Source organism: Hypanus sabinus, chromosome 4 (genome assembly GCF_030144855.1).
Source record: "Hypanus sabinus isolate sHypSab1 chromosome 4, sHypSab1.hap1, whole genome shotgun sequence".
Lineage (NCBI taxonomy): Eukaryota > Metazoa > Chordata > Chondrichthyes > Myliobatiformes > Dasyatidae > Hypanus > Hypanus sabinus.
The window spans coordinates 85,752,957-85,777,399 of record NC_082709.1 but is presented as its reverse complement, the minus strand read 5'-3'; the positions used below and the strand labels follow the sequence as shown (position 1 = coordinate 85,777,399).

Genomic DNA, 24,443 nt, shown 5'->3' with positions numbered 1-24,443 from the left:
GTAACTCTGGATTTCCAGCATCTGTAGAACCTCTTATGTTTACATACACTTCAATCATTCATCATCAAGGATCTAATTCAAAACCCAATCTAGCCACTCCTAGTGTCATAGTGTCAGTGGTCTATGCCATCCCCATCCTTTTCTCCATTTCAGTTTAAATCATTGGTTCAGAACTACAAAAAAGCTGGATGAACTCAGCAGATCGGGCAGCATCCGTTGAAAAAAGCAGTCAACCGAAAAATTGCTGCCCGACCTGCTGAGTTCATCCAGCTTTTTTGTACATCTCAATTTGACCACAGCATCTGCAGTGCACTTTGTGTTTATTGATTAAGAACTCATTTCTCTCCAAATTTTTGTGGAGACTTTTAAGACTCCACCTGCACATGGGTTGAGTGTATTGTCAATGGACTAGAAATATCTGTAGTATCTAGAACAGGCACTGTCTCAAGAAAGCAATATCTGTCATACAGGGGTGTTGTATCAGGACCCAAATGCAGGATGCAGACACTGTAGTGCTAGGAACAGGGCAGGACGAGAGACTGGGAACAAGGAGCCTGGGGTGGACTCCGAGCCCGAGACTGGACAAGGACCAAGAAACTGGATCTTGCCTCGGGCTCGGACCCCCAAACCCAGGTGAGGAGGTAACAGGGTTTGGCTAGAGACTTAGGGTCTTGAGGCTTGGCTAGAGGCTTAGGGCTGAGGTCGAGGCTTGGCTGGAGGCCTGGGGCTGGGGTCGAGGCTTGGCTGGAGCTTGGAGGCAGCCTAGGAACTATACATAAACATAGAGCCGGGACTTCTCCTTTGACAAGCCAGGATTCATCTTTCACAGGACACTAACATGAAACTGAGCAGAACATAGACATAGAGCTGGGACTCAATTTCCATTCCACACCAAGGTGGGGGAGGACCGTCTGTTGGGTAACGGCAGAACGGCCGGACTTACCCAATGGAGGCAAAGACAAGACAGATTCCCCCCACAGGGCAACAGCAGAGTGGCCTGACTTATCCCACGGGGCGAGGACAGGAAGAGACAAACACCGAAGAATGACAGACAGTTCCATCTTTGCATCGGGGCTGCTCCAAGTAGCCGTTACAGCCAGCAACCTTGGCTGGCTATGGAAACAACCAGATCCTACCTAGCTCAGAGTGGCTGACAGCCATCCAGCTGGCCCGGGAAACGCCCGAATCCATACCGCAATGACAGCTCCGACTACGGACAGTAAGGCTCCAAGAAGCAATGGTTCTCCAACACAGCCTAAAGATAGCAAGTGGCCGTACCAGCCACTTGTTCCATGAGAATCTTGCCAGGAGAGCTTGACAAGACAACCAACCCCCCCCCCCCACCCCCAACCACACTCAATCCCAGGGCCACTTATATTCCCAGCCAACAAGATGAGCATCAGGTGTTTATGGTTTAGTCCAACCGAAACAAGGGACAGCCAGAGGACCCGGAGTCCGGAGCCCGCAGACCGCGGACCACGAACCGGAATGCGGACCCCAGACCAGACCACAACAATATCAAGACCCTCATCATCCAGGCCATGCCCTCTTTTCATAGCTACCATCAGGGAGAAGATACAAAAGCCTGAAAATCCCATACCATCATGTTATCTTTCAATATTTTTATTAATATTATATAAATTACATGGATATAAATACAAAGTTCATAAGGATACAAGTAATATGAATTATATTACATTTAAATCACAGTAATATGATCACAGTATCCCATATTCCAAATAAATCATGTAGAAAAAAAGATTGAATTATGAAATGAAATAAAGTAGAATGATATTATTTTATTGAAGTATAATCTACCCCTACTACCAAAATGAGCTGGTTGGTGAAAATGAAAAGAGAAAAAAAATACCTTACCATATAATATAATAATGGCTCAGAACCATACTTCAATAACAGTTCAAAGATTATGAAAATAAGTCAGTAAGGGTCCCCATAACATTAGAAAATCATGTTTAGAATCAGAAATCAAACAACGAATCTTCTCTAGATCAAGGCACAATATAACTACATCATTAATTCAGTCATCATGATTAATCCTTCATCATTATGTGCTCGTCATTCTTTATTACAATTCAGTGGTACATAGAGTTCATATGTCTAAAGACAAGCTCTCTTATTTCTATGCAGATATTTCCCCCTACTATGATAAATGTACTAATGGAGTGGCCACACTAATTCATATGCTTTGGACATGTCCAAGCCTTGAAAAAGTTTGAAAAGATGTATTTCAAACCTTTTCTGTACTCTTCAATGTTAGTTTTAAGCCCAATCCTTTGACTACCATGTTTGGTATTGTTGAGGATAGTATTACAAATCTGAAGCCATCTAATTTGCTGGTATCGGCCTTTATGTCTCTTATGGCCAGGAGGGCGATCTTGCTCAAGTGGAAGGAGGCTGCCCCACACACCCATGTTCAATGGCTATCTGAAGTTATGTTATACCACCATGTTCAAGATCATAAAACCATAAGACAATAAGACATAGGAGCAGAATTAGGCTACTTGGCCCATCCAGTTTGTTCTGCCATTCAATCATAGCTGATCTTTTCTCCCCTCCTCAGCTCCACTCCCCAGCCTTCTCCCCATAAGCTTTGATATTATGTCCAATCAAGAACCTATCAACCTCTGTCTTAAATACACCCAACAACCTGGCCTCCACAGCTACCTTTGGTAATAAATTTCACAAATTCACCACCCTCTGGCCAAAGAAATTTCTCTACATCTGTTTTAAATGGGTGCCCCTCTATCCTAAAGCTGTGCCCTCTTGTCCTAGACTCCCCCACCATGGCAAACATTCTTTCCACATCTACTCTGTCTACACCTTTCAAAATCAAAAGGTTTCAATGAGATCCCCCCTCATCCTTTTAAATTACAGCAAGTCAAACATTCCTCTTATGATAACTCTTTCATTCCCAGAAGCATCCTTGTTAACCTCCTCTGAATCCTCTCCAATGCCAGGACATCTTTTCTTAGATGACGGGCCCAAAACTGTTCAGAATATTCAAGGTGAGGCCTCACCAGTGCCTTATAAAGCCTCAGCAGTATATCCCTGCTCTTGTATTCTAGACCTCTTGAAATGAATGTTAACATTGCATTTGCCTTCCCTACTACTGACTCTACCTGCAAGTTAACCTTTAGGGTGTTCTGCACAAGGACTCCCAAATCCCTTTGTATCTCAGATTTTTGGGTTTTCTTCCCATTTAGAAAATAGCATTCACATTTTTTTATACTACCAAAGTACATGACCATGCATTTTCCAACATTGCATTTCCTTTGCCTCTCTCTTGCCCATTCTCCTAATCTGTCCAAGTCCTTCTGCAGCCTATTTGCTTCCTCAACACTACCTGCTCCTCCACAAATCTTCATAACATCTGCAAACTTGGCAACAAAGCCATCATCTAAATCCTTGATATACAGCATAAAAAGAAGCCATCCCAATACCAGTCCCTGCGAAACACGACTGATCACTGGTAGCCAACCAGAAAAGAATCCTTTTATTCCCACTTGATGTCTCCTTCCAATCAGCCAATGCTCTAACCATACTAGTAACTTTCCTGTAAAGCTGTGGGTTCTTAACTTGGTAAGCAGCTTCATGTGTGGCACCTTGTCAAAGGCCTTCTGAAAGTCCAAATATACAACATCCACTACATCCCCTTTATCTACCCTATGTGTAATCTCCTCAAAGAATTCCAACAGGTTTGTCAGGCAAGATATTCCCTTAAGGAAACCATGTAGACTTTGTCCTATCTTGTTTTGTGTAACCAAGTACTCCATAACCTCATCCTTAACAATTGACTCCAACATCTTCCCAACCACTGAGGTCAGGCTAACTGGTCTATAATTTCCTTTCTGCTGCCTTCTGCTACAGCAACATCTGCAATTTCTAGTCCTCTGGCACTATGCCAAAGTCCAATGATTTTTGAAAGATCATTACTAATGCCTCCACAATCTCTATCATTAACTCTTTCAGAACCCTAGTTCATCTGGTCCAGGTCTTTCAGCTTTTTGAGCACCTTCTCCCTTCACTTCCCTCACACCCTTCAACATATGGCACACTGCTAGTGTCTTCCACAGTGAAGACGAATGCAAAATACTCATTTGCCATCTTCTTGGCCCCTGTTAATATTTCTCCAGCCTCATTTCCTGGATATCCTATATCCACTCTTATCTCTCCTTTATTTTCACATACTTGAAAAAGTGTTTACTATTCACTTTGATATAGTTTGCTAGCTTACTTTCATATGTCATCTTCTCTCTCATAATGATTCTTTTAGCTGTTCTCTGTCAGGTTTTAAAAGCTTGCCGATCCTCTGTCTACACACTAATTTTTGCTTTGTTGTATTCCCTCTCTTTTGTTTTTACATTAGCTTTGACTTTCGTTGTCAGCCATGGTTGTACTATTTTGCCATTGGAGTATTTCTTCATTTTTGGAATCCATCTATCCTGTGCCTTCGTCATTTTTCCCAGAAACTTGCACCATTGCTGCTCTACTGTCATCCCTGCCAGCATCTCCTTCCAATTTACTTTGGCCAACTCCTCTCTCATCCCACTGTAATTTCCCTTACTCCACTGAAATACTGCTACATCAGACTTTACTTTCTCCCTATCAAATTTCAAGTTGAACTCAATCATATTGTGATCACTGGTTCCTAATGGTTCTTTTACCTTAAGCTCCCTAATTCAGTTCATTACATAACACCCAATCCAGTATAGCTGATCCCCTAGTAAGCTCAACGACAATCTGCTCTAAAAAAACCATATCATAGGCTTTCAACAAACTCACTCTCTTGAGATCCATTTCCAACCTGATTTTCCCAATTGACCTGCATGTTGAAACATTGCCCTTTTGGCATGCCTTTTCTATTTCCTGTTGTAATCTGTAGTCCACATCCCAGCTACTTTATAAACCTGCCTTCAGAGTCCCTTTACCCTTGCAGTTCCTTAACTCAACCCACAAGGATTCAACATCTTCCGATCCTATGTCACATCTTTCTACTGATTTAAAGTTATTGTTTACCATTCTTTACCAGTGGAGTCACGCCACCCCGTCTGCCTACCTTCCTTCCTATCCTTCTAATACAATGTGTGTGGTGAACTATGTGCCTGTCGGGACACGCCCCTGCTGACTGCTCCTGTGGCTCCTCCCACAGGCCCCCTGTATAAAGGAGACCTGCGGCCTGAAGATCGGCCTCAGTCTCCAGGACCTTGTATGATAGACACTCACTCCTGGTTCCTTCTTCCAGTCAATAAAAGCCGATATCTCGCCTACGTCTCAGTGTGAGTTATTGATGGTGCATCAATTTTATTGACTGGAAGTTTTAAAACATGGAACCCGTTTTGCGTCCGGACCGGTTGGATTTGGACCCTCAAGACCCTGACGCAGCTCTCGCTTTTGAGCACTGGCTTGCATGCTTCCAATCGTACTTGGCGGAGCTTCGTGCGACTGAACCCGCCGTTATGCACAGAATCCTACTCTCGAGGGTCTCCTCCAAAGTTTACTCCTTTATCCGGGACCTGCCGACCTACGAAGGGGCACTGGACGCCCTCAAACGACAGTACCTGCGGCCGGTGAACACCGTCTACGCAAGACATCGCTTAGCTACCCGGCAACAGCGGCCTGGCGAATCGTGCGCTGAGTTTCTCCGAGCACTACAGACACTCGTCCGAGCTTGTGACTGCAAGACGCTCACGGCAGAACAGCATGCGGAGCTGCTGGTGCGAGACGCCTTTGTGACGGGACTGAGGTCAGTGTACATGCGCCAGCGGCTGCTGGAGAACTCGGATCTTACCTTAAGCTCGGCGATAGAGAAGGCCAACGCTCTAGAAGCTGCTTTGCATAACGCCGACGCTGTCCAGTCGCGCGATTCCCCGCCGGTTTCGTGGACGCCTCAGACCCCGCCACCGCCGGCTCCCGGGAGCGAATTCGCCAACGCCGCCGCCAGTCGCCATTCCACGAGCTCCCCGACCCAGACCACGGCTGTGGCCCGTAAGAAACTCGTGCTTTGTTATTTCTGTGGCATTGCTACCAGTCGGACCACGAGTTATAATCCCCGGGGTAATGGCCAGGTAGAGCGAGAGAATGCCACAGTGTGGAAGGCCACACTTTTAGCCCTTAAGTCCAAAGGGTTGCCGGTCTCTCGATGGCAGGAGGTCCTCCCTGAGGCACTGCACTCTATCCGCTCTCTGTTATGTACGTCCACCAATGCCACCCCTCACGAACGCCTATTCTCTTTTCCCAGGAAGTCTGTCACTGGGACCACCCTACCAGCTTGGCTGACGTCCCCGGGGCCAGTGCTGCTCCGGAAACATGTGAGGAGCAATAAATACTCCCCGCTGGTGGAGAGGGTTCACCTTCTCCATGCGAACCCCCAGTATGCTTACGTGGTCTTACCTGATGGGCGGGAGGTCACGGTCTCCATCCGCGACCTGGCACCCGCAGGTGCAGCAGACCACTACCCTGAAGGCTCTCCGGTAACTGTGAACCCTGCACCAGAGGTGACACCGTACTCACCAGGCCCTACACAGACTCCTCACGACACTTGTATACCGGGCGTTTCGTACGCATTTATACCAGGCGCCTCGCACATGCATGAGGGATCACCGGCGCCTAGTGGGCAAGAACACGCGCAACCCCCGTCCCCTGTGCAATCGCCAATGTTGCCGGCACCTATGCGGTCACAGCCGGTGCTACGTAGATCGCAGCGACAGATTCGACCGCCTGATCGGCTTGACTTGTAAGAACCTTCGCTACATGAGGACTTTTTCAAACGAAGGGGGGGTGAATGTGGTGAACTATGTGCCTGTCGGGACACGCCCCTGCTGACTGCTCCTGTGGCTCCTCCCACAGGCCCCCTGTATAAAGGAGACCTGCGGCCTGAAGATCGGCCTCAGTCTCCAGGACCTTGTATGATAGACACTCACTCCTGGTTCCTTCTTCCAGTCAATAAAAGCCGATATCTCGCCTACGTCTCAGTGTGAGTTATTGATGGTGCATCAATGTGCAACCTTTGTCATTTAGCTCCCAACTATAACTATCCATCAGCCACAGTTCAGTGATGGCCACATCCTACCTTACAATCTGTAACAAGATCATCCATCTTATTTCTTATACTCCATGCATTGAGATTTGAGTACTGTATTTTCTACTCTTTTTGATTCTGTATCCCTAATGTACTGATTTTTACCCTGCTATCTGCAATCATGTCCTATCATCTGCCTGCCCTTCCTGACAGTCTGACTGCATGCTTCTTTGATTTTTTACCATCCATCCTATCCTAAATCCCTTCACTTTGATTCCCATCCCCCTGCCAAATTGGTTTAAACCTTCCCCAACACGCTAACAAACCTGCTCATGAGAATATTGGTTCCCCTCGAGTTCAGGTGCAACCTGTCACTTTTAAACAGGTCATACCTCCCCCAGAAAAGACTCAAAGATCCAAGAACCTGAAGCCGTGCCCCCTGCACCTGCTTCTTGGCCACGCATTAATCTGCCAAATCATCCTGTTTCTATCCTCACTGGTGCATGGCACAGGCAGCAATCCAGAAATTACTACTCGGGAGGTCCTGCTTCTTGGCTTTCTACCTAGCTCTCTAAATTCTCTTTTCAGGATCTCTTTGCTTTTCTTTCCTATGTCATTGGTACCAATGTATACCAAGACATCTGGCTGCTCTCCTCCCTCTCCAAAATGTTGTGGACATGATCTGAGACATCCCTGACCCTGGCACCTGGGAGACAATATACCATTCGGGTGTCCCATTCAAGTCCACAGAATCTCCTGTCTGTTCTCCTGACTATTGAGTCCCCTATCATTACCATTCCCCTCTTCTCCCCCTTTCCCTTCTGTACCACGGATCTATGGTCAGTGCCAATAACCCGGTCTCCATGGTATTCCCTTGGGAGGTTATCTCCCACAACAGTATCCAAAATAGTATACTTATACAAGAACAGCTACTTCTCTTCAGCTATTTGGTTTTTGAACAATAATCACTAAAATCACCAAAACCCTAAGCACTACTGTTTAGCAACATTATGACCATTTGATCATTTCACATTAAAAGACACTTTTTTGACTAAATGCATTATTATTTAAAGGTTTTGTACAATTTTTGTTTATGCTTTACTTGTGAAAGCTTATCTGATGCTTTGTGCCTGTGATGCAACTGCAAGTAAGTTACTTGTTGATGCATCTGTGCATACATGTACTTGCACATATGACAATTAACTCAACTTTGACTTTGAAACACCAGATTCAAATTCTACTATGTTAGTCTAAGTTTTGCAAACTAGAAGCAATAAATGTTGTTATACTGTTGGAAAATTCAGAAATGGCCTCTGAAAGAAGGAAACACATGCAACAGATGTTTTCAGACATACAGTTGCAATTCTACACTGCCATTATAAACAGCATCCTCCCATTAGCCATTACTGTCAGATTTGGTGCAGCATTCTCTCACAATATATGAAAACTACACTGAACTGTCAGGTCAAAAGAAGTGGGTTGGAAAGATCCTTGCAGACACTACATACCATCTACTTATGCTTTATTGACTATGAAAAGGCTTTTGATAAAGTAAGACACGAGAAAGTAATAGAGGTGCTGAGCAAGTACGATCAGGGATGGGAGAATGTGCAGATAATAAGGAACTTGTATTGGAATCAGAAAGCAGCAGTCAGGTTAGGTAATGAGCTATCACCATGGGCATGTATTAAACGAGGCATAAGGCAAGGCTGTGTTGGCTTGCCGGATTTGTTCAACCTCTACAGAGAATGGATTTTTCGGGAATGTGACCATCAGGGGACAGGTATTCCAATCGGAGGCCAGAAGGTAGATAACATCAGGTATGTGGACGACACCGCGTTGTTAGCTGACAGTAAAAGTGAACTGCAAATTATGCTGAATAAAGTGAATGAGAAAAGTCTTGACTATGAATTTAAAATCAACCCTAAGAAAACAAAATCGATGGTGGTAAGCAAAACAAATACTAAAAGCTCATGCATGATGTTATCATTCATGATGTTACAGGTGCAAAAGTTTGAATATCTTGGCAGTTGTCTGACAGATGACAGGTGATGTGAGGTTGAGACCGGAAGGAGAATAGGTATGGCTAAGATCCAGTTCATGAAGCTAAAAGATCTACTATGCAATCGGAAGGTAGACATCCAAAGTAGAATCCGCTTCCTCAAGTGTTACGTATGGTCATTGCTGAGGTATGGATCAGAAACATGGATCCTGAAGAAGGATGACATGAAATGAATTAATGCTTTTGAAATGTGGTGCTATCGATGAATGTAGAAGATTAGCTGGGTAGAGAAAGTTTCGAATGAGAGTTTTGTCTGAAGTTGATAGACCACAGATATTGTTGGAGAAGTTTATGAAGTTAAAAGTTGCTTATTGTGGACACATTACGCAGAGAGATAACATCTTGTCAGACTTGCTATATGGAAAGGTGGAGGGAAAGAATGGAAGAGGAAGGCAAAGAACAACGTGGCTGGATAACATCAAGGATTGGACCAAGCTGGACAAGACTAGGGATGTTGTGGACAAATGTCGGGATGGAGCGGCATGGAAGGAAATCATCCACCAGCTGGAAATCCCAGATGCGACCTAACAACCATGACACACTCAGAAAACAGCCTTTTCCTAAAGTTCTGTTCTGGAAAGTGCTATGTAAAAAAATCATGCATCTTAAAAATTTCTTCACCCGGGCAGTTAATCATATTAACCATTCTATTTTTATTCAATATCTATACTTTAACTTCTAATATAATAGAACATAGAATAGTACAGCACATTACAGGCCCTTCGGCCCACAATGTTATGCCGATAATTTTGTATATTTTCTTTATTCTTTATAATTGATGAATGCTGTTCTTTGTTGCAAGTCACTCCCTGACCTACACACCCTGCAAACTCCTAATACATGTAAATATATTACTGATTAATGTATTAATGTATTAATTAAATGTATTAATGATCACTGATCTTAAAGTTGATCCATGATAAATACTGTTAAACTGTAATAAAACTCAGAAATGGCCTCTGAATAAAGGAAACCACATGCTTGTAAGGTTAGGAGACAATGCTGCCTTTCAGCGACTCCTTTTCTTCCATCTTTGTAAACAGCTCTATTTTCATCTTTAAATTCTCTGTTTTTCCCTGTCAGGGTTCTTTTGAAGACCCAGATCTGGAGTTATATGCTGACTTTGATTCTTTGCGGGAGTAGGACCTGCTCTTGGGGTTTCACAACTGGCACTGGCTGTTATTCGATATGCCAAGGAGGTGGCCTAAGAGATTAGCTCACCTTCGAAATTCTAGGATCTTGTGGCTCTGGAGATATCCGGACCGAAGGTCGGTGTCCCAGCAGGAAATCGATGCAGCATGGGAGATGGAAAATCTCTGGCTGTGTGCCCAGAGACCCGAGATCTTTGGGCACAGAGCTTGGAAAAAGCAATGCAACGGACTTTTAACGTCACTAATCAGAGAGTTGTTTGTTATGTCTCCCCTCTCACTGTGAAACAAAGACATCTATTTCTCCCTTATCAGGAGAGAGAGAGCCTGTGGTATGTTGGTCACCAGATGAACAAGTAGTCTTTGGGGTACTGCAAGTCTGTGTCTTTGCTGTTGCTTTGCTGCACGCTTGAGTGCTCAGTGGGGGGGGGGGGGGTGCCAAAGCATTTTTTTTACTGGTGGGGGAGGGGGATCATTGCTTGCTGCTTCTTATGCATGGGAGAGGGGAGCTGGGGGTTAATTTGGGGTTCTAACATTTAACTATCATACATTCTTTGGGGGCACTCCTCTGTTTTTGTGTATGATTGCAAAGAAAAGGCATTTCAGGATATAACAACACACACAAAATGCTGGTAGAACGCAGCAGGCTAGGCAGCATCTATAGGGAGAAGCGCTGTCGACGTTTCGGGCCGAGACCCTTTGAAGGCCCGAAACGTTGACAGCGCTTCTCCCTATAGATGCTGCCTAGCCTGCTGTATTCTACCAGCATTTTGTGTGTGTTGTTTGAATTTCCAGCATCTGCAGATTTCCTCGTGTTTGCTCTTTAATTTCAGGATATATATTGTATACATTTCTCTGACATTAAATTACTTTTGAAACCTTTGATCAGTACAATATTTGAATCCGGTCCCAAAGCAATATGTACCTTTGGGTAACAAACATCCAGTCGGACCAATTCTGCAGGCTGAGCAACTCCTCTGTGGAAAAAGGGATTGTCAATGTTCCAGGTCAAAACCATGCATCTGGACTGAGGGTGAAGAAGACTGGAGAAGAAGGGGAGTAGTAAGACAACAGTCCAAGGTGATTGGACTCTTGGATTGGACTGAGGAGAGATGAAATTTGACAAGCAGGTTGCACTTTGAGGTTACCTCCGGGTGATTGTGGATGAGCAGTAGAATCAGAATCAGGTTTATAATCACTGTCTTACATGAAATAAAATTAATTTTTTGTACCAGCAGTACAAAGACAAAGAATACTCTACACTGCAAAATGAATATAATACAAAACAAAGGTAGTGTTCTTGGGCCGTTCAGAAATCTGATGACAGAGGGAGGAAGCTGGTCCTGAATTGTTGAGTGTGGATCCCTAGCTCCTGTACTTACTCTTCAAAAGGAAAACTATTTACTCTTATTTTCTTGAATTTTCCTTCCATCTCTCGTCTTCCTTTACTGTTATTCTATTTCTACATGTAGGGTTCTCAGTACCAGTAACAGAGGTGTTAACTGTTCAGGCTAACAAAACGGCTTCTCTGTAATGCTATAATGGGATTCTGTGTCTGGTATGTTTGGGTTATGGCTACTGATAAGGGGGAAAATAACCAATGGAGAATTGTTATGCTATCTTATCTGTGTAAGCTGAACAGGAGTACACGGTCTTTTTTGGGAGGACAGCAAGGAGGGCGGTCACGTGTGGAGCAGGCAGCGATTCCACAGTAACAGATACTGGACGTCAGCGGTTCGAATGGTGGCTGAAGGCTCGGAAGGTCATAGTGGAAGGAACCAAAGGCGTGAGCTCCAACGTATTAAAATATGTGCACAAACTGACAAATTTATTGTTACTTCGGCACCTTTAGGTTATCTGTTTCTACTAACCCATCACTAAGAAATCACTATAAAGTTGCAATTATTTACCTGCTTTTGGGTATTGTCTGGTATTTGTATTGTGAGTGTGTACTGAGGGGGCATTACACCATATTTACACCGAAGTATTGCACTACTGGCAGGGTGATGGCGGTTCACCCTAGGCGAATGGGGGTCAACTGGGGGTACGGAGGCTACATTGTGGGGGCTCATCCAGGTTTGAATTTGTCACATACAGGGTAATACACACCAGTTTAAATGAGAGGAGATGGATTCGGATAAGACTGAACTCTGGTGTGAGATCGAGGGAGTACCAGTTAATCATGCCTATGTATTAAGTGGGGTGGACATGCGTACCTCAGACAAAGTGTTAATTTGATGCTTAAGTACGGTCAGAACTATTGGTAAGGTCAAAATCGTAGGCAGAAGGATTGGCAAAATGAGCGATTTAGGCTATGTGTTAGCGCAGATTGGTGTTGACGTCTCGGTAGTGGGACAGCCACCATCCATCGGTGACCTCAGTGACGCGGGGCCATGGGGTGTGCACAATGTCACAGAGGCAAGGTTTGACAGGTCTGTTGGAACACCAGAGGAGTTGTCAGCAGCTGGGGGGGGTGCGATTTTCGAGAGCGGGTCCTATCGTTTTTGAAGGATGAAGGAAGGGAATGGTCAGATTTGGAAAATCTCATTGGTCCCCCTCTCCCACGGAAGGGGGAGGGTTCGGAGTTGGCGTCAGCCATTAACTCCTTGGTGAACAAGACTGCAGGTCCTCGTCAGAAGTTAAGAATTTTCTCAGGGCGCACCCCTACCCCGGACAGGGAAGAAGATTACGAGTCTTGGGTAGAGCACGTCTCTCGGCTGCTGGGTGAGTGGTGGTGTTCTGAGGAAGAGAAGCGGCAGAGATTGGTTGACAGTTTGCGAGGGGTGGCAGCTGAGGTAGTTAAAGGTGTGAAGGGCAGCAACCCCTTGGCTACCTGGAGGAAGTATCTAGAAGCATTGGAGGAGGCTTTTGGTCTAATGGGAGGCACAGTGGAGCTTTTAGAGGAGCTTCAGAGCCTACGTCAGGAGAAAGGGGAAAAGCTTTCTGAGTATCTTTTCCGGGTAGAGCGAAGGATAAATTGGTTGAGGCAACAGGGGTCATTTCGGAGACGGAGGTGAATCAGATCAGGATAGACCAGGTAGCCCAGGATGCCCAGAGGCATGATGTGATTGCCGAGTCTCCGAAAGTCCCGTAGATCGCAGGCCCCCCCATCCTTTGTTCAGTTGCTCAGAGAGCTGAGGGAGGAGGAGGACGCATTGGAGTTGGAAGAGGGCTCCGTCAGTACGGTGCAGACCCCCATGGTAGCCCCTTGTAGTGAAGTGGGGCCAGCTCCAATCGGGAGATAGGGAGGGGGGTCCCTCCATGTGAGGGGACTGGCAGAGAGCGCCCCTCCCTGAAGGGATGGACTGCACAGAGGCCTGGGGGAGGCCGAGGTCCTGTGAGACGAGGTGTGTGTTATTACTGTGGGGAAGAGGGGGACTTCAGGCGGGAACGTGATCGGCCGGGAGCCCCTCGGGGGAAGACTCCATGGGCGTCCCAGCAGGAAGGGGGTTCGGGAAACTTTGAGACCCAGTGAGGGAACGGCCTGGAGTCTCTGAGAAAACACATTCCCAGCAATGTGCCACAGGACCCCTGAGAGGAGAAGACCCTATCCCCAAAGGATTGGTGGGACCCCAATCCAGAGTGTCAATCCGGATAGAGGGAATAGATGCAAAAGCCATACTCAACACGAGGTCGCAGGTCATGCTATTATACTGGTCATTCTACAATCAGTATTTGTCGCATTTACCCTTGACGCCCTTCAGTGCCCTGGAAATTTGGGGTATCAGTGCTGGTGATTACCCATACGATGGTTATTTGTCCGTGAGGCTGGAGTTCCTCGAGGCCAAGGTGGGAGCTTCTGAGGCTCATGATGTCTTGGTACTGGTTTGCCCAGACCCAGTTGCAACTAGAGGTGTGTCAATTCTGGTAGGGACCAACACCCCTATTGTGCGGAGACTCCTGGAGAAGGCTTGCAAGGACTTGCAAGGAGAAGGCGGGTGGGGACTTTTTGGAGACCCTGACGGTGCACCCAGTGTTTCAAGCCGCCTTTAAGGAGGTATGTGGTCACAGCGGGCGGGACTTGGCATTGGAAAGAGGAACTGTATGGACTGCCCACTCGAAGCCCAGGATGAAGTAGCGAGAGTGGTGGAGATTCCCAGGTACACCGAAGTGCCTGAGGGTGAAGCCTTTTTAGTGGACACCCTGGAGGATCTCGAGAGGAAATCAAGATTCCCAGCTGTAGTGCTGGTGAGACTTGAGCTGCAGAAGCTCTCAGTGGTGCAGGCACGCCAGGTGGTGGTGAACATCAGGAACACCACACAACGGGAGATCACTTTTAAACAAGGGATGCCCCTGGCGCATTTGTTCCCGGTGACGCTGATGCATAGTGCTCCCACGAGGCTTGCGGGGAGAGAATCATTGGAAAACAGGGATAAGTTCACCGCTGGGGCGTTTAACTCTGGGGCCTCGCCTGTGCCAGAGAGTTGGAAGCGGAGGATGGTGGAGAAGATGCTGATGCTGAAAGATGTTTTTTCCCTAGATTAGTTTGATGTGGGCTGTTCCAGGAGCACTCGCCACACCATCCGGGTGACTGAAGACACCCAGTTTCAAGAAAGGTCGCGGCAACTGGCCCCTGCAGACGTGGAGGATGTGCGGCAGCATTTGAGTAAGCTGAAGGAACCTGTGATAACTTCGGAGTCCCGCAGCCCTTATGCATCCCTGATAGTCGTGACCAGGAAGAAAAATGGGAAGATTCATATGTGTGTGGACTATAGGATCCTGAATAGGCACACCGTCCCTGACCAGTATAGGGTCCCAAGGGTCGAAGATGCACTGGTCTGTCTGAGTAGGGCGAAGTGGTTTAGTGTGTTGGATTTGAGGAGTGGATACTACCAGATCCTGATGAGTGAGGCGGATAAGGGGAAGATGCCCTTTATATGCCCTCTGGGATTTTACCAGTTCAAAAGGATGCCCCAGGGCATATGGGGGCTCCTGCCACCTTTCAGAGGGTCATGGAGAAGACCATGGGAGATATGAACTTGCTTGGTGCTGGTATATTTGGACGACCTGATAGTATTTGGATCCACCTTGGAAGAACACGAAGCGAGGCTAATGAAGGTGCTCAACCGGCTGAAGGATGAAGGGTTAAAATTTTCCCTGGACAAGTGCCAGTTTTGCCAGACGTCTGTTAGCTATGTTGGACATATAATCTCGCGGAATGGGGTAGCTACAGACACGAGTAAAATCGAAGCAGTGACCACTTGGCTGAGATCCCAGACCGCGAGCACTCTGCGCTCATTTTTTGGGGTTCTGCGGATATTACTGGAGATTCGTGAAGGCCTATACCAAGGTGAGTCATCCCTTGAACCAGCTTCTGGGACAGAAAGGAGGAGGATGGGAGGCTGGGGAATATTTTGAACCCAGCAGAGCCCTTCGGACAGAGATGGGATGACCAATGTGAAGCGGCTTTTCAGTCCCTGAAGGAGACGCTGACTCAGGCGCCGGTGCTGGCTTTTGCGGACCCCCTATTGCCCAAAGTGCTACACACTGATGCCAGTCGGGAGGGGTTAGGGGCCGTCTTGTATCAGGATCAGGGCGCTGGGCTGAGGCCGGTAGCATTAGTCAGCCGGAGTTTGTCACCCTCCGAGAGGAACTACCCCACCCACAAGTTGGAGTTTCTGGTGATGAAATGGGCGGTGCTGGATAAGCTGAGTGACTATCTCTGCGGGGCCAAGTTTGAGGTGTGAACGGACAACATCCCGCTCACCTACATCCTGACCTCGGCGAAACTGGACACCACGGGTCATCAATGGCTGGCCGCCCTGTCTGCATATGATTTTAGCCTGAAGTACCGGCCAGGGAGCCGGAATGTCGATGCGGATGCTCTGTCCCGATGGAGGCATTTGGACCTGGAGAGGGATGAGGAGTGGGAGAGCATTCCTGCATACGGGGTGAAGGCCATGTGTCAGTTTGTTATCACCGCACAGGCTGAGGAAAAGGAGAAGCCAGATCATGCAGTGGACCCATTGGGGGCATCCGATGATGCCCTACCCCTAGTTTACTGTGACATGACTGCTCTGAAGACCCCACAGCTGCCAGAGTTGAGTCCTGGGGAAATTGCAGCTGCTCAGCGAGATGACCCTGGCAATGGCACTATTTGGGACACAGTTGAGAAGGGGGACGTGGCCCGGGTGGAGAAGACACAACACAGCTCAGTGTCTCTGTTACTGAGAGAATGGCCTCGGTTCAGGTTGAAGAACCAAATGTTATACCGGGTAACGTCACCCCCAGACCGACCTCAGTGTTGGCAACTGATCCTGCCTGAGATCAGAAGGTTGTGATGAAGTCACTGCATGATGACTCTGGGCACTTGGGGGTTGAGAAGACCTATGAGTTTCTCAAGGACCGGTTTTATTGGCCCCGAATGAGGTCAGAGGTCGACAAGTATTGTAAGTCCTGTTGCATACGTCGGAAGACGCTGCCTATGCCGGCTGCTCCGTTGTCGCACTTGCAGAGTGCGGGGCCTTTGGACCTGGTGTGTATGGATTTCCTGGCCATAGAACCCGATACCAGCAACACGGCGAATGTCTTAGTCATCACGGACCATTACATCAGGTATGCTCAAGCATTCCCCACCAAGGATCAGAGGGCGACTACAGTGGCAAGAGTGCTATGGGAGAAGTATTTTGTCCATTATGGCCTTCCCCGATGGATACACAGTGACCAGGGACAGGACTTTGAGAGTAAGCTCATCTATGAGTTACTGGATATGCTGGGAATTGAGAAATTGAGGACCACACCCTATCATCAGCAGGGTGACCCCCAGCCAGAGGTTTAATCAGACCCTGCCAGACATGCTCAGGACACTGGAGATCAGCAAAAAGAGTCGATGGAGTCAACTTATTGGACATCTGGTTCACTGCTACAACTGTACACGCTATGACGCTACTGGCTACTCGCCCTACTATCTGATGTTCAGGTGTGAAGCAAGGTTGCCTATTCACCTCTGTTTTGGGACGGCCGTGGGTGAAGTATTGCCGAAGCTTTACTTGAAGTATGTGGCTGGCATGAAGAAGGAGCTGCAAAGCGCTTATGTGTTGGCTGAGGAGGTGGCCGCCAAGCAGAATCAGGGAAATAAGAAGAGGTATGACCAGAAAGTGAAGTTCTCCCACCTCCTGCTGGGAGACTGAGTCCTCATAAGGAATCTGGGATTGCCTGGGAAGCATAAGCTGGCTGATCGCTGGTCGGGCACGCCCTGTGTGGTGGAGAGTCAGTCTTCCAAGTTTGGCCCGAGGATGGGAGGGGGCCCGTCAAGGTTCTCCATCGGAATCGTCTGTTGCCTCTGGGGCGAGACGTACAAGTAGAGCGGGAGTCCAAGGTGCCAGCTACACCTAGTACCAGGACTTTGCGTCCACATAAAGTGGAGGAAGAGCCCACACCAGGAGAGGCAGGCCCGGGCCCAGCCCCTGTGAGGGATACTGACTCGGAGGAAGATAACTCGGATGAGTGGGACATGCTGCCATTTGCTGATGCCCCCATGGTGGAGGAGGAGACTCCTAGCCCTTCCCCCACTGGGTTAGATGGGGTAAGGGGGGCTAGTGATGGGCTGTCAGGAGTAGCACAGGGCATTGGCAGGGAAGATGTGGGGCCTGAGCAAGAGATGGAGGGTTCCGAGGTGCAGAAGGGTTTGGGTGACTGCTTGCAGGAGGGTTCGCCTCATAGTTTCCCTGAGTCTTCTGAAGTGTCTGGAGTGGAGGAGGTAGAAGAGGGGGTGCATGGGTCTCAGAGAAGTAGGCACCCTCCCGATAGGTTGGCCTATGTAGCACCTAGGAACAGGGTGAGATCTCCACTGCTTTGGGGAGTTACGTCACTGCTTTCTACACTTGGGTTGGGCTTGATGCTTTGCAGAAAGGTTTGGCAAATTATCTGAGCGTCATGAGGGCATGACTAAATTCAGTAGGGGGAGAATGTAGGGTTCTCAGTACCAGTAACCATGGTGTTAACTGTCCAGGCTAACAAAATGGCTTCTCTGTATTTTATAATGAAACAGTTTCTCTGTAATGCTATAATGGGATTCTGTGTCTGCTATGTTTGGGTTATGGCTACTGATAAGGGGGAAAATAACCAATGGAGAATTGTTATGCTATCTTGTCTGTGTAAGCTGAGTGGGAGTTTGCGGTCTTTTTTGGGAGGAGAGTGAGGAGGGCAGACATGTGTGGAGTGGGCAGCAGTTCCAGAGCAACGGATACTGGACGTCGGTGGTTCAGACGGTGGTTCAGATGGTTCCAAAGTCTCAGAAGGTTGTTGTGGAAGGAACCGGAGGTGTGAGCTCCAACATATTAAAATATGTGCACAAACTGACAAATTTATTATTACTTTGGTGCCTTTAGGTTATCTGTTTCTACTAACCCATCACTAAGAAACCACTATAAAGTTGCAATTATTTACCCGCTTTTGGGTATTGTCTGGTATTTGTATTATGAGCGTGTACTGGGGGGGAGGGGTATTACACTATACTTACACCGAAGTATTGCACTACTGGCAGGGTGACGGCGGTTCACCTTAGACAAACGGGGGTCAACTGGGGACACGGAGGCTACATACATTTAATTTGATACCAAATAATCCTAACTTCTTTCTTTAAAACTCCACATAAATAAAAAGAAAGTATATACTAAAACTCTTACCTATCCAATCACTGACAGTATAATGGCTTCGGTTCCAGCCCCATAATGTCCAAAGACCTTGCAAAATTTATTATCACCTTATCCCTGCAGTCACTCAGAAACATCATAAGGGTTTACCTTAACCCAGTGTAATTCATACATATACCTCTATTGCTTTTAAAATGCATGTCTATAACTCAGTGTGACAAGCAGCATCTGTGGATTTTCTATGTTTTATGTTCTTAAAATGCTGGGAATACTCATCAAGTCAGGTAGCATTTGTACAAAGAGAAACAGGTAATGTTTCAGGTTTGGGACCCTTCATCAGAATCATTATATTTTTCTGTGACGGGCCACTGTAAAAGTCTTGCTAGAGGAAACTTTGGTTGTCACCACCAAGTGTGATCCCTGTGTTTAGATATCAGTCATCAGAGATCCCTGGCCCAATTCCATTGATGGTAATGGTTAGATTATGGTGAAAAGCACTGATTTACACTGGGGATTAAGGTTTTACAAGCTTCTTACAAGAAGCACATGCCTATAACTTGGATCTACTCTAATTTGCCTACCATCATAACTGTCAATAGCGGATGCTATTTAATTGACTCTTCACTCAATCCTGGAATACTTGGACAAAGTTGCATACATCATGATGCTCTTCATTGACTACAGCTTGGCATTCAATACTGTCATCCTCTCAAAACTAATCAATAAGTTTCAAGTCCTAGACTTCGATACCTCCTTGTGCAACTGGATCCTCAATTTCCTCACTTGCAGACTTCAGTCTATTCCAATTGGTGAAAACATCTCATCCACAATCTCCCTCAGCACAGATGCACAAGGCTGTGTGCTTAGCCGTTATACACTATTCGCATTTCCTTATGACTGTGAAGCTAAGCACAGTTTTGGCGCCATATTTAAGTTTGCTTATGACACCACTGCCGTAGGCCAAATGAAAGGTGGTGACCAATCAGTATATAGGAGGGAAATTCAAAATCTGGCTGAGTGGTGCCTCAACGAACTATCACTGAATGCTAGCATGACCGAGGTAATGATTATTGAGTTCAGGAGGAGGTAACCAGATGTCCATGATTGGACCTCATTGGGGGGATGTGGTGAACTACATATACCTGTCTGGACACGCCCCCTGCTGACTGCTCCTGTGGCTCCTCCCACAGACATAAAGGCGATTGGAGGCACTGCTCCTCCCTCAGTCTCCAGGATGTTGTGTGATGGTCTCTTGCTGCTGACACTGCTTTTTTCCAGCTAATAAAAGTCTATCTCTCACCTCACAACTCCGTGAGTTATTGATGGTGCATCAGGGAATCAGAAGTGAAGAGGATCAGCAACTTTAAATTACCATTTCAGAGGATCTGTCCAGGTCCCAGCACGCAAGTGCCATAACAAAGAAAGCACAACAGCACCTCTACTTTCACAGAAGTTTGCAAAGTGGCCTTCACAAATCAATGTATTGAGTACAGCAGCTGGGATGTTACGTTGAAGTTGTATAAGATGTTGGTAAGGCCAAATTGGAGTATTGTGTGCAGTTTTGGTTACCTACCAACAGAAAAGATGTAAACAAGGTTGAAAGAGTGCCTGAGTTATAAGGAAAAATTGAACTGGTTAGGACTCTGTTTTTTAGAATGTAGAAGATTGAGAGGAGATTTGATAGAGGTATACAAAATTATGAAGATTATAGATAGGTAAATGCAAACAAGCTTTTTCCACTGAAGTTGGGCAGAACTACAACCAAAGTCAGGGCTTAAGGATGAAAGGTGAAAAGTTTAAGAGAAACATGAGAGGAAACTTCTTCACTCAGAGGATTGTGACAGGGTGGAATGAGCTGCCAGCACAAGTGGTCCGAGCGAGCTCGATTTTAATGTTTAAGAGAAGTTTGGATAGATACATGCATAGTAGAGATATAAAGGACTATGTTTCCAGGTGCAGGTCATTGTGAGTAGGCAGATTAAATGGTTTTGGCATGGACTAGATGGCCCAGCTTTAGTACTGTACTTCTCTATGACTCTCCATGTCATCTAAAACTTTGACTAACTTCTGTAGGTGTGTGATATTGACTGGTTGTATGACGTTCTAGTATGGAAACACCAATGCCCGTGTTCAAAAAAGCCGACAAAAAGTAGTTGATAGGGCCTAGTCCATAATAGATAAAGCCCTCGTCACCTTGGTGCTATTGCAGGAAAGCAGCATCCATCATCAGGGACCCCCGTCACCCAGGTCATGCTTTCTTGTCGCTGCTGCCATCAGGAAGAAGGTACAGGAACCTCAGGACCCCAACCACCAGGTTCAGACACAGTTATTACCCCCTCAGCCAATAGGGACTTGAACCCACAGGGGATAACTTTACTCAACCTCACTGGCACCATCACTGAACAATTCCCACCAAGCTGGACTCACTTTCAAAGACACTTCATCTCACATTCTCGATATTTGCTTATTATATATTATTATTATTCCTCTTTCTTTTTTGTATTTGCACAGTTTGGTGTCTTTTTGTACATTGGATGTTGTCCACCCTGTTGGGTATGGTCTTTCATTGATTTTATTTTGTTTTTTGTCCTTATTGTGATTGCACACAAAAGATGGAATCTCGGGATTGTATAATGTGACATATATGTACTTTAATAATTAATTAATTTTGGACTTGTAGTCCCTTATGGACATTGCAGACAACCTTTGACTCCACTCATTTGGGGATGAGACTGAGGACATTGACGATGGAACAACCCATGGTTGTCTTCTTTTCCACCTGGTTCTGGGTCCATCCTTAGGCTGTGTGTGTCATTCTGCTCTCTCTCCAGCTCAGCTGATACCTTGGATACCTCTATTGAGAAATATCTCATCCTGCTTCATTCCAAATAGTAAAACCCTAGCTCGGGCAACCTATCCTCATAAAACATACTCTCTAATCCAAGCAGTATCTTGGTAAATCTCCTCTGTACCCTCTCGAAAGCTTCCACATCCTTCCTGTAATGAGACGACCAGTACTGAACACAATATACCAATTCTGGTCTAACCAGGGTTTTATAGAGCTGCAAGTACCTTATAGCTCTTGAACTCAACATTTGACTAATGAAGGCCAAACACCAGTTAAAAACCTATCAATTTGCACAGCAATTTTGAGGGATCTTTGGACATGGACCCCAAGATCCCTCTGTTCCTCTGCATTGCTAAGAATCCAGCCATTAAACCTGTATTCTTCAAATCGACTTTCCAAAAAGAATTACTTCACATTTTTCTGGGTGGAACACTAACTGCCACTTTTCAGCTGAGCTCTGCATCTTATCAATGTCCTGTTGCAACCTACAACAACCTGTAAACTCACTAACCCATCATTCCACTTCATCATCCAAGTCACTTATAAAAATCACAAACAGCAGGGATCTAGAACAGATCCCTGTGGAACACCAATGCTTACCAACCTCCAGGCAGAAAATGCTTCATCTACAACCACTCTCTGCCTTCTATGGGCTAGCCAATTATGAATCCAACACAGCCGAGTTTCTCTGGATCCATGTCTCATGTCTTTCTGAACAAACCTACCATGGACAACCGCGTCAAATGCCTTACCAAAATCCACACTACATCCATTGCTCCACCTTCATCAATGTACTTTGCAAATTCTCAAAAAATTCAAAAAGGTTTGTGAGGGATGACCTACCCTCACAAAGCCATGCTGACTCTCCCTAATAAGACTATGCTTCCCCAAATGTTGTCTTTAAGAATCTTTTCCAATAACTTGTCCATCAATGAAGTAAGACTCACTGGTATATAGGTTCAAGAGTTATCCCAATTCCCTTTCCTAAACAAAGGAATAACATTTGCCACCTTCTAATCTTCTGGGATTACTGCTGTGGCCAGTGAGGACACAAAGATCATTGCTAAGGGTGCAGCAATCTCTTCCCTCTCTTCTTGTAGTAGCCTGGGATATACTTCATTCAGATTCAGGGACTTATCTATCATAATGTTTTTCAAAAGTTCCAATACATTCTCTTTATTAATGTCAACATGTTCTAGCATATCTGTCTGTTTAATGCCATCCTCACAAATGTCATAGTTCCTCTCAATGGTGAATACTGAAGCAAGGTATTCATTAAGGACCTCTCCTACTTCATCTGACTCTAGGCACACCTTTCCTCTTCTATCCCTATTCAGTCCTACCCAGCTACCTTGTATCTCTCTAGAACACCAGTCTGATCCTTGCTTGCTAAACCTAAATATTGGCAAAGCTCTCAAAAAGAAAAGGGGGAGGGCAGTAAAAAGCAGTTAGGAACTTTTAACCTGTGAATCCAGAAATGTCATATTTATACCATGAGATGCAGCAATATAATACACAGGTAAAATCTGCCAAATAATACATGAGGTTCCAGTGTAGCATTAGCCAGACATTTGGGAGTACATCTAGGAGAGATGTCAAAAAGGGATTGATTATAATGATAAATTAACCTTATAAGGAAAATGTAAAGCAATTTTTGTTACCTTCTCAACAGCACAGAAAGTGACTGGCAAAGAGTATGAAGTTCCTGGACTCAAGACCACTGGCTGTGGGAATAGTGTAGTGAAGAATTTAGTTGATGGGGGCCTGTGATACAAAAAAAGCCAAACGTAATTTATTTTATTTATTTTTTATTTAGTGATACAGCACAGTAACAGACTCATCCAGCCCAATGAGCCCAGACTGTCCAATTATACCCATGTGACCAATTAACCTACTAACCTATACATCTTAGGAATGTGGGGGGGGGGGTGGGGAGAACCAGAGCACCCAGAGGATATCTACATGGTCACAGGGAGAATGTACAAGCTTGTTACAGTGGCATAATTGAATCCAGGTCGCTAGTGCTATAATAGCATTAAGCTAACTGTCACACTACTAATTTAGATTTGGATTATTTTTCAGGATCCAAGCATTTACCATACATCCCTAACACCTTTGAGAAGTTTATGGTGAGCCAATCATAATGCTTCTGGTGAAGGTACATGCACAAACCTAAACACAAGAGGTTCTGCAGGTGCTGGAAATCCAAAGTAATACACACAAGCAGCTTCAATAGGAAGGAATAAGGAGTCGACATTTCAAGCTGAGACCTTTCATCAGGACTAGAATGGAATGAGGAAGAAGTCCAAAGAAGAATAAATCTGATACGAGAAGGCAGTGGAGCATGGGAGGAAGGGATGGAGGAGGGACACCAAAGGGTAGTGAAGGGCAAGTGAGAAGAAAAGGAAGGGTAAGCGGAGCCAAAATGAGGAACAGAAAGAAGAGAGGAGGGGGAAGGGGGAGAAATTACTGTACGTTAGAGAGATCAATATTCATGCTATCAGGTTAGAGGCTACCCAGAAGGAATATGAGCTGTTGATCCTCCAACCTGAGAGTGGCCCCAACATGGCAGTAGAGGAGACCATGAACTGACATGTCGGAGTGGGAATGAGGGATAATTTCAGGATTTGTACCCTCTGACAATGAAGAATCAGCAACACATTTCCAAATTAAGAAACTGTACAACTTGGCAGGGAGCCTTTAGTTTGTTGTGATGACCTCAAGCATCTTTTGCCCTTGTCTTCCTGGCGGT

The 24,443-nt window shown here is 45.9% G+C and overlaps 1 protein-coding gene across 4 annotated transcripts in view; it reads right to left on the bottom strand.

Moving 5' to 3' along the window:
- cfap65 (cilia and flagella associated protein 65) overlaps positions 1–24,443 on the bottom strand; it is a 210,152-nt gene that overhangs the window by 161,892 nt on the left and 23,817 nt on the right. For all 4 annotated transcript variants that reach the window (XM_059967610.1, XM_059967611.1, XM_059967612.1 and 1 more), the window contains exon 4: positions 23,353–23,455. In XM_059967610.1, coding sequence (XP_059823593.1) covers positions 23,353–23,455 — 103 coding nt within the window. The remainder of the gene's footprint in view (positions 1–23,352; positions 23,456–24,443) is intronic.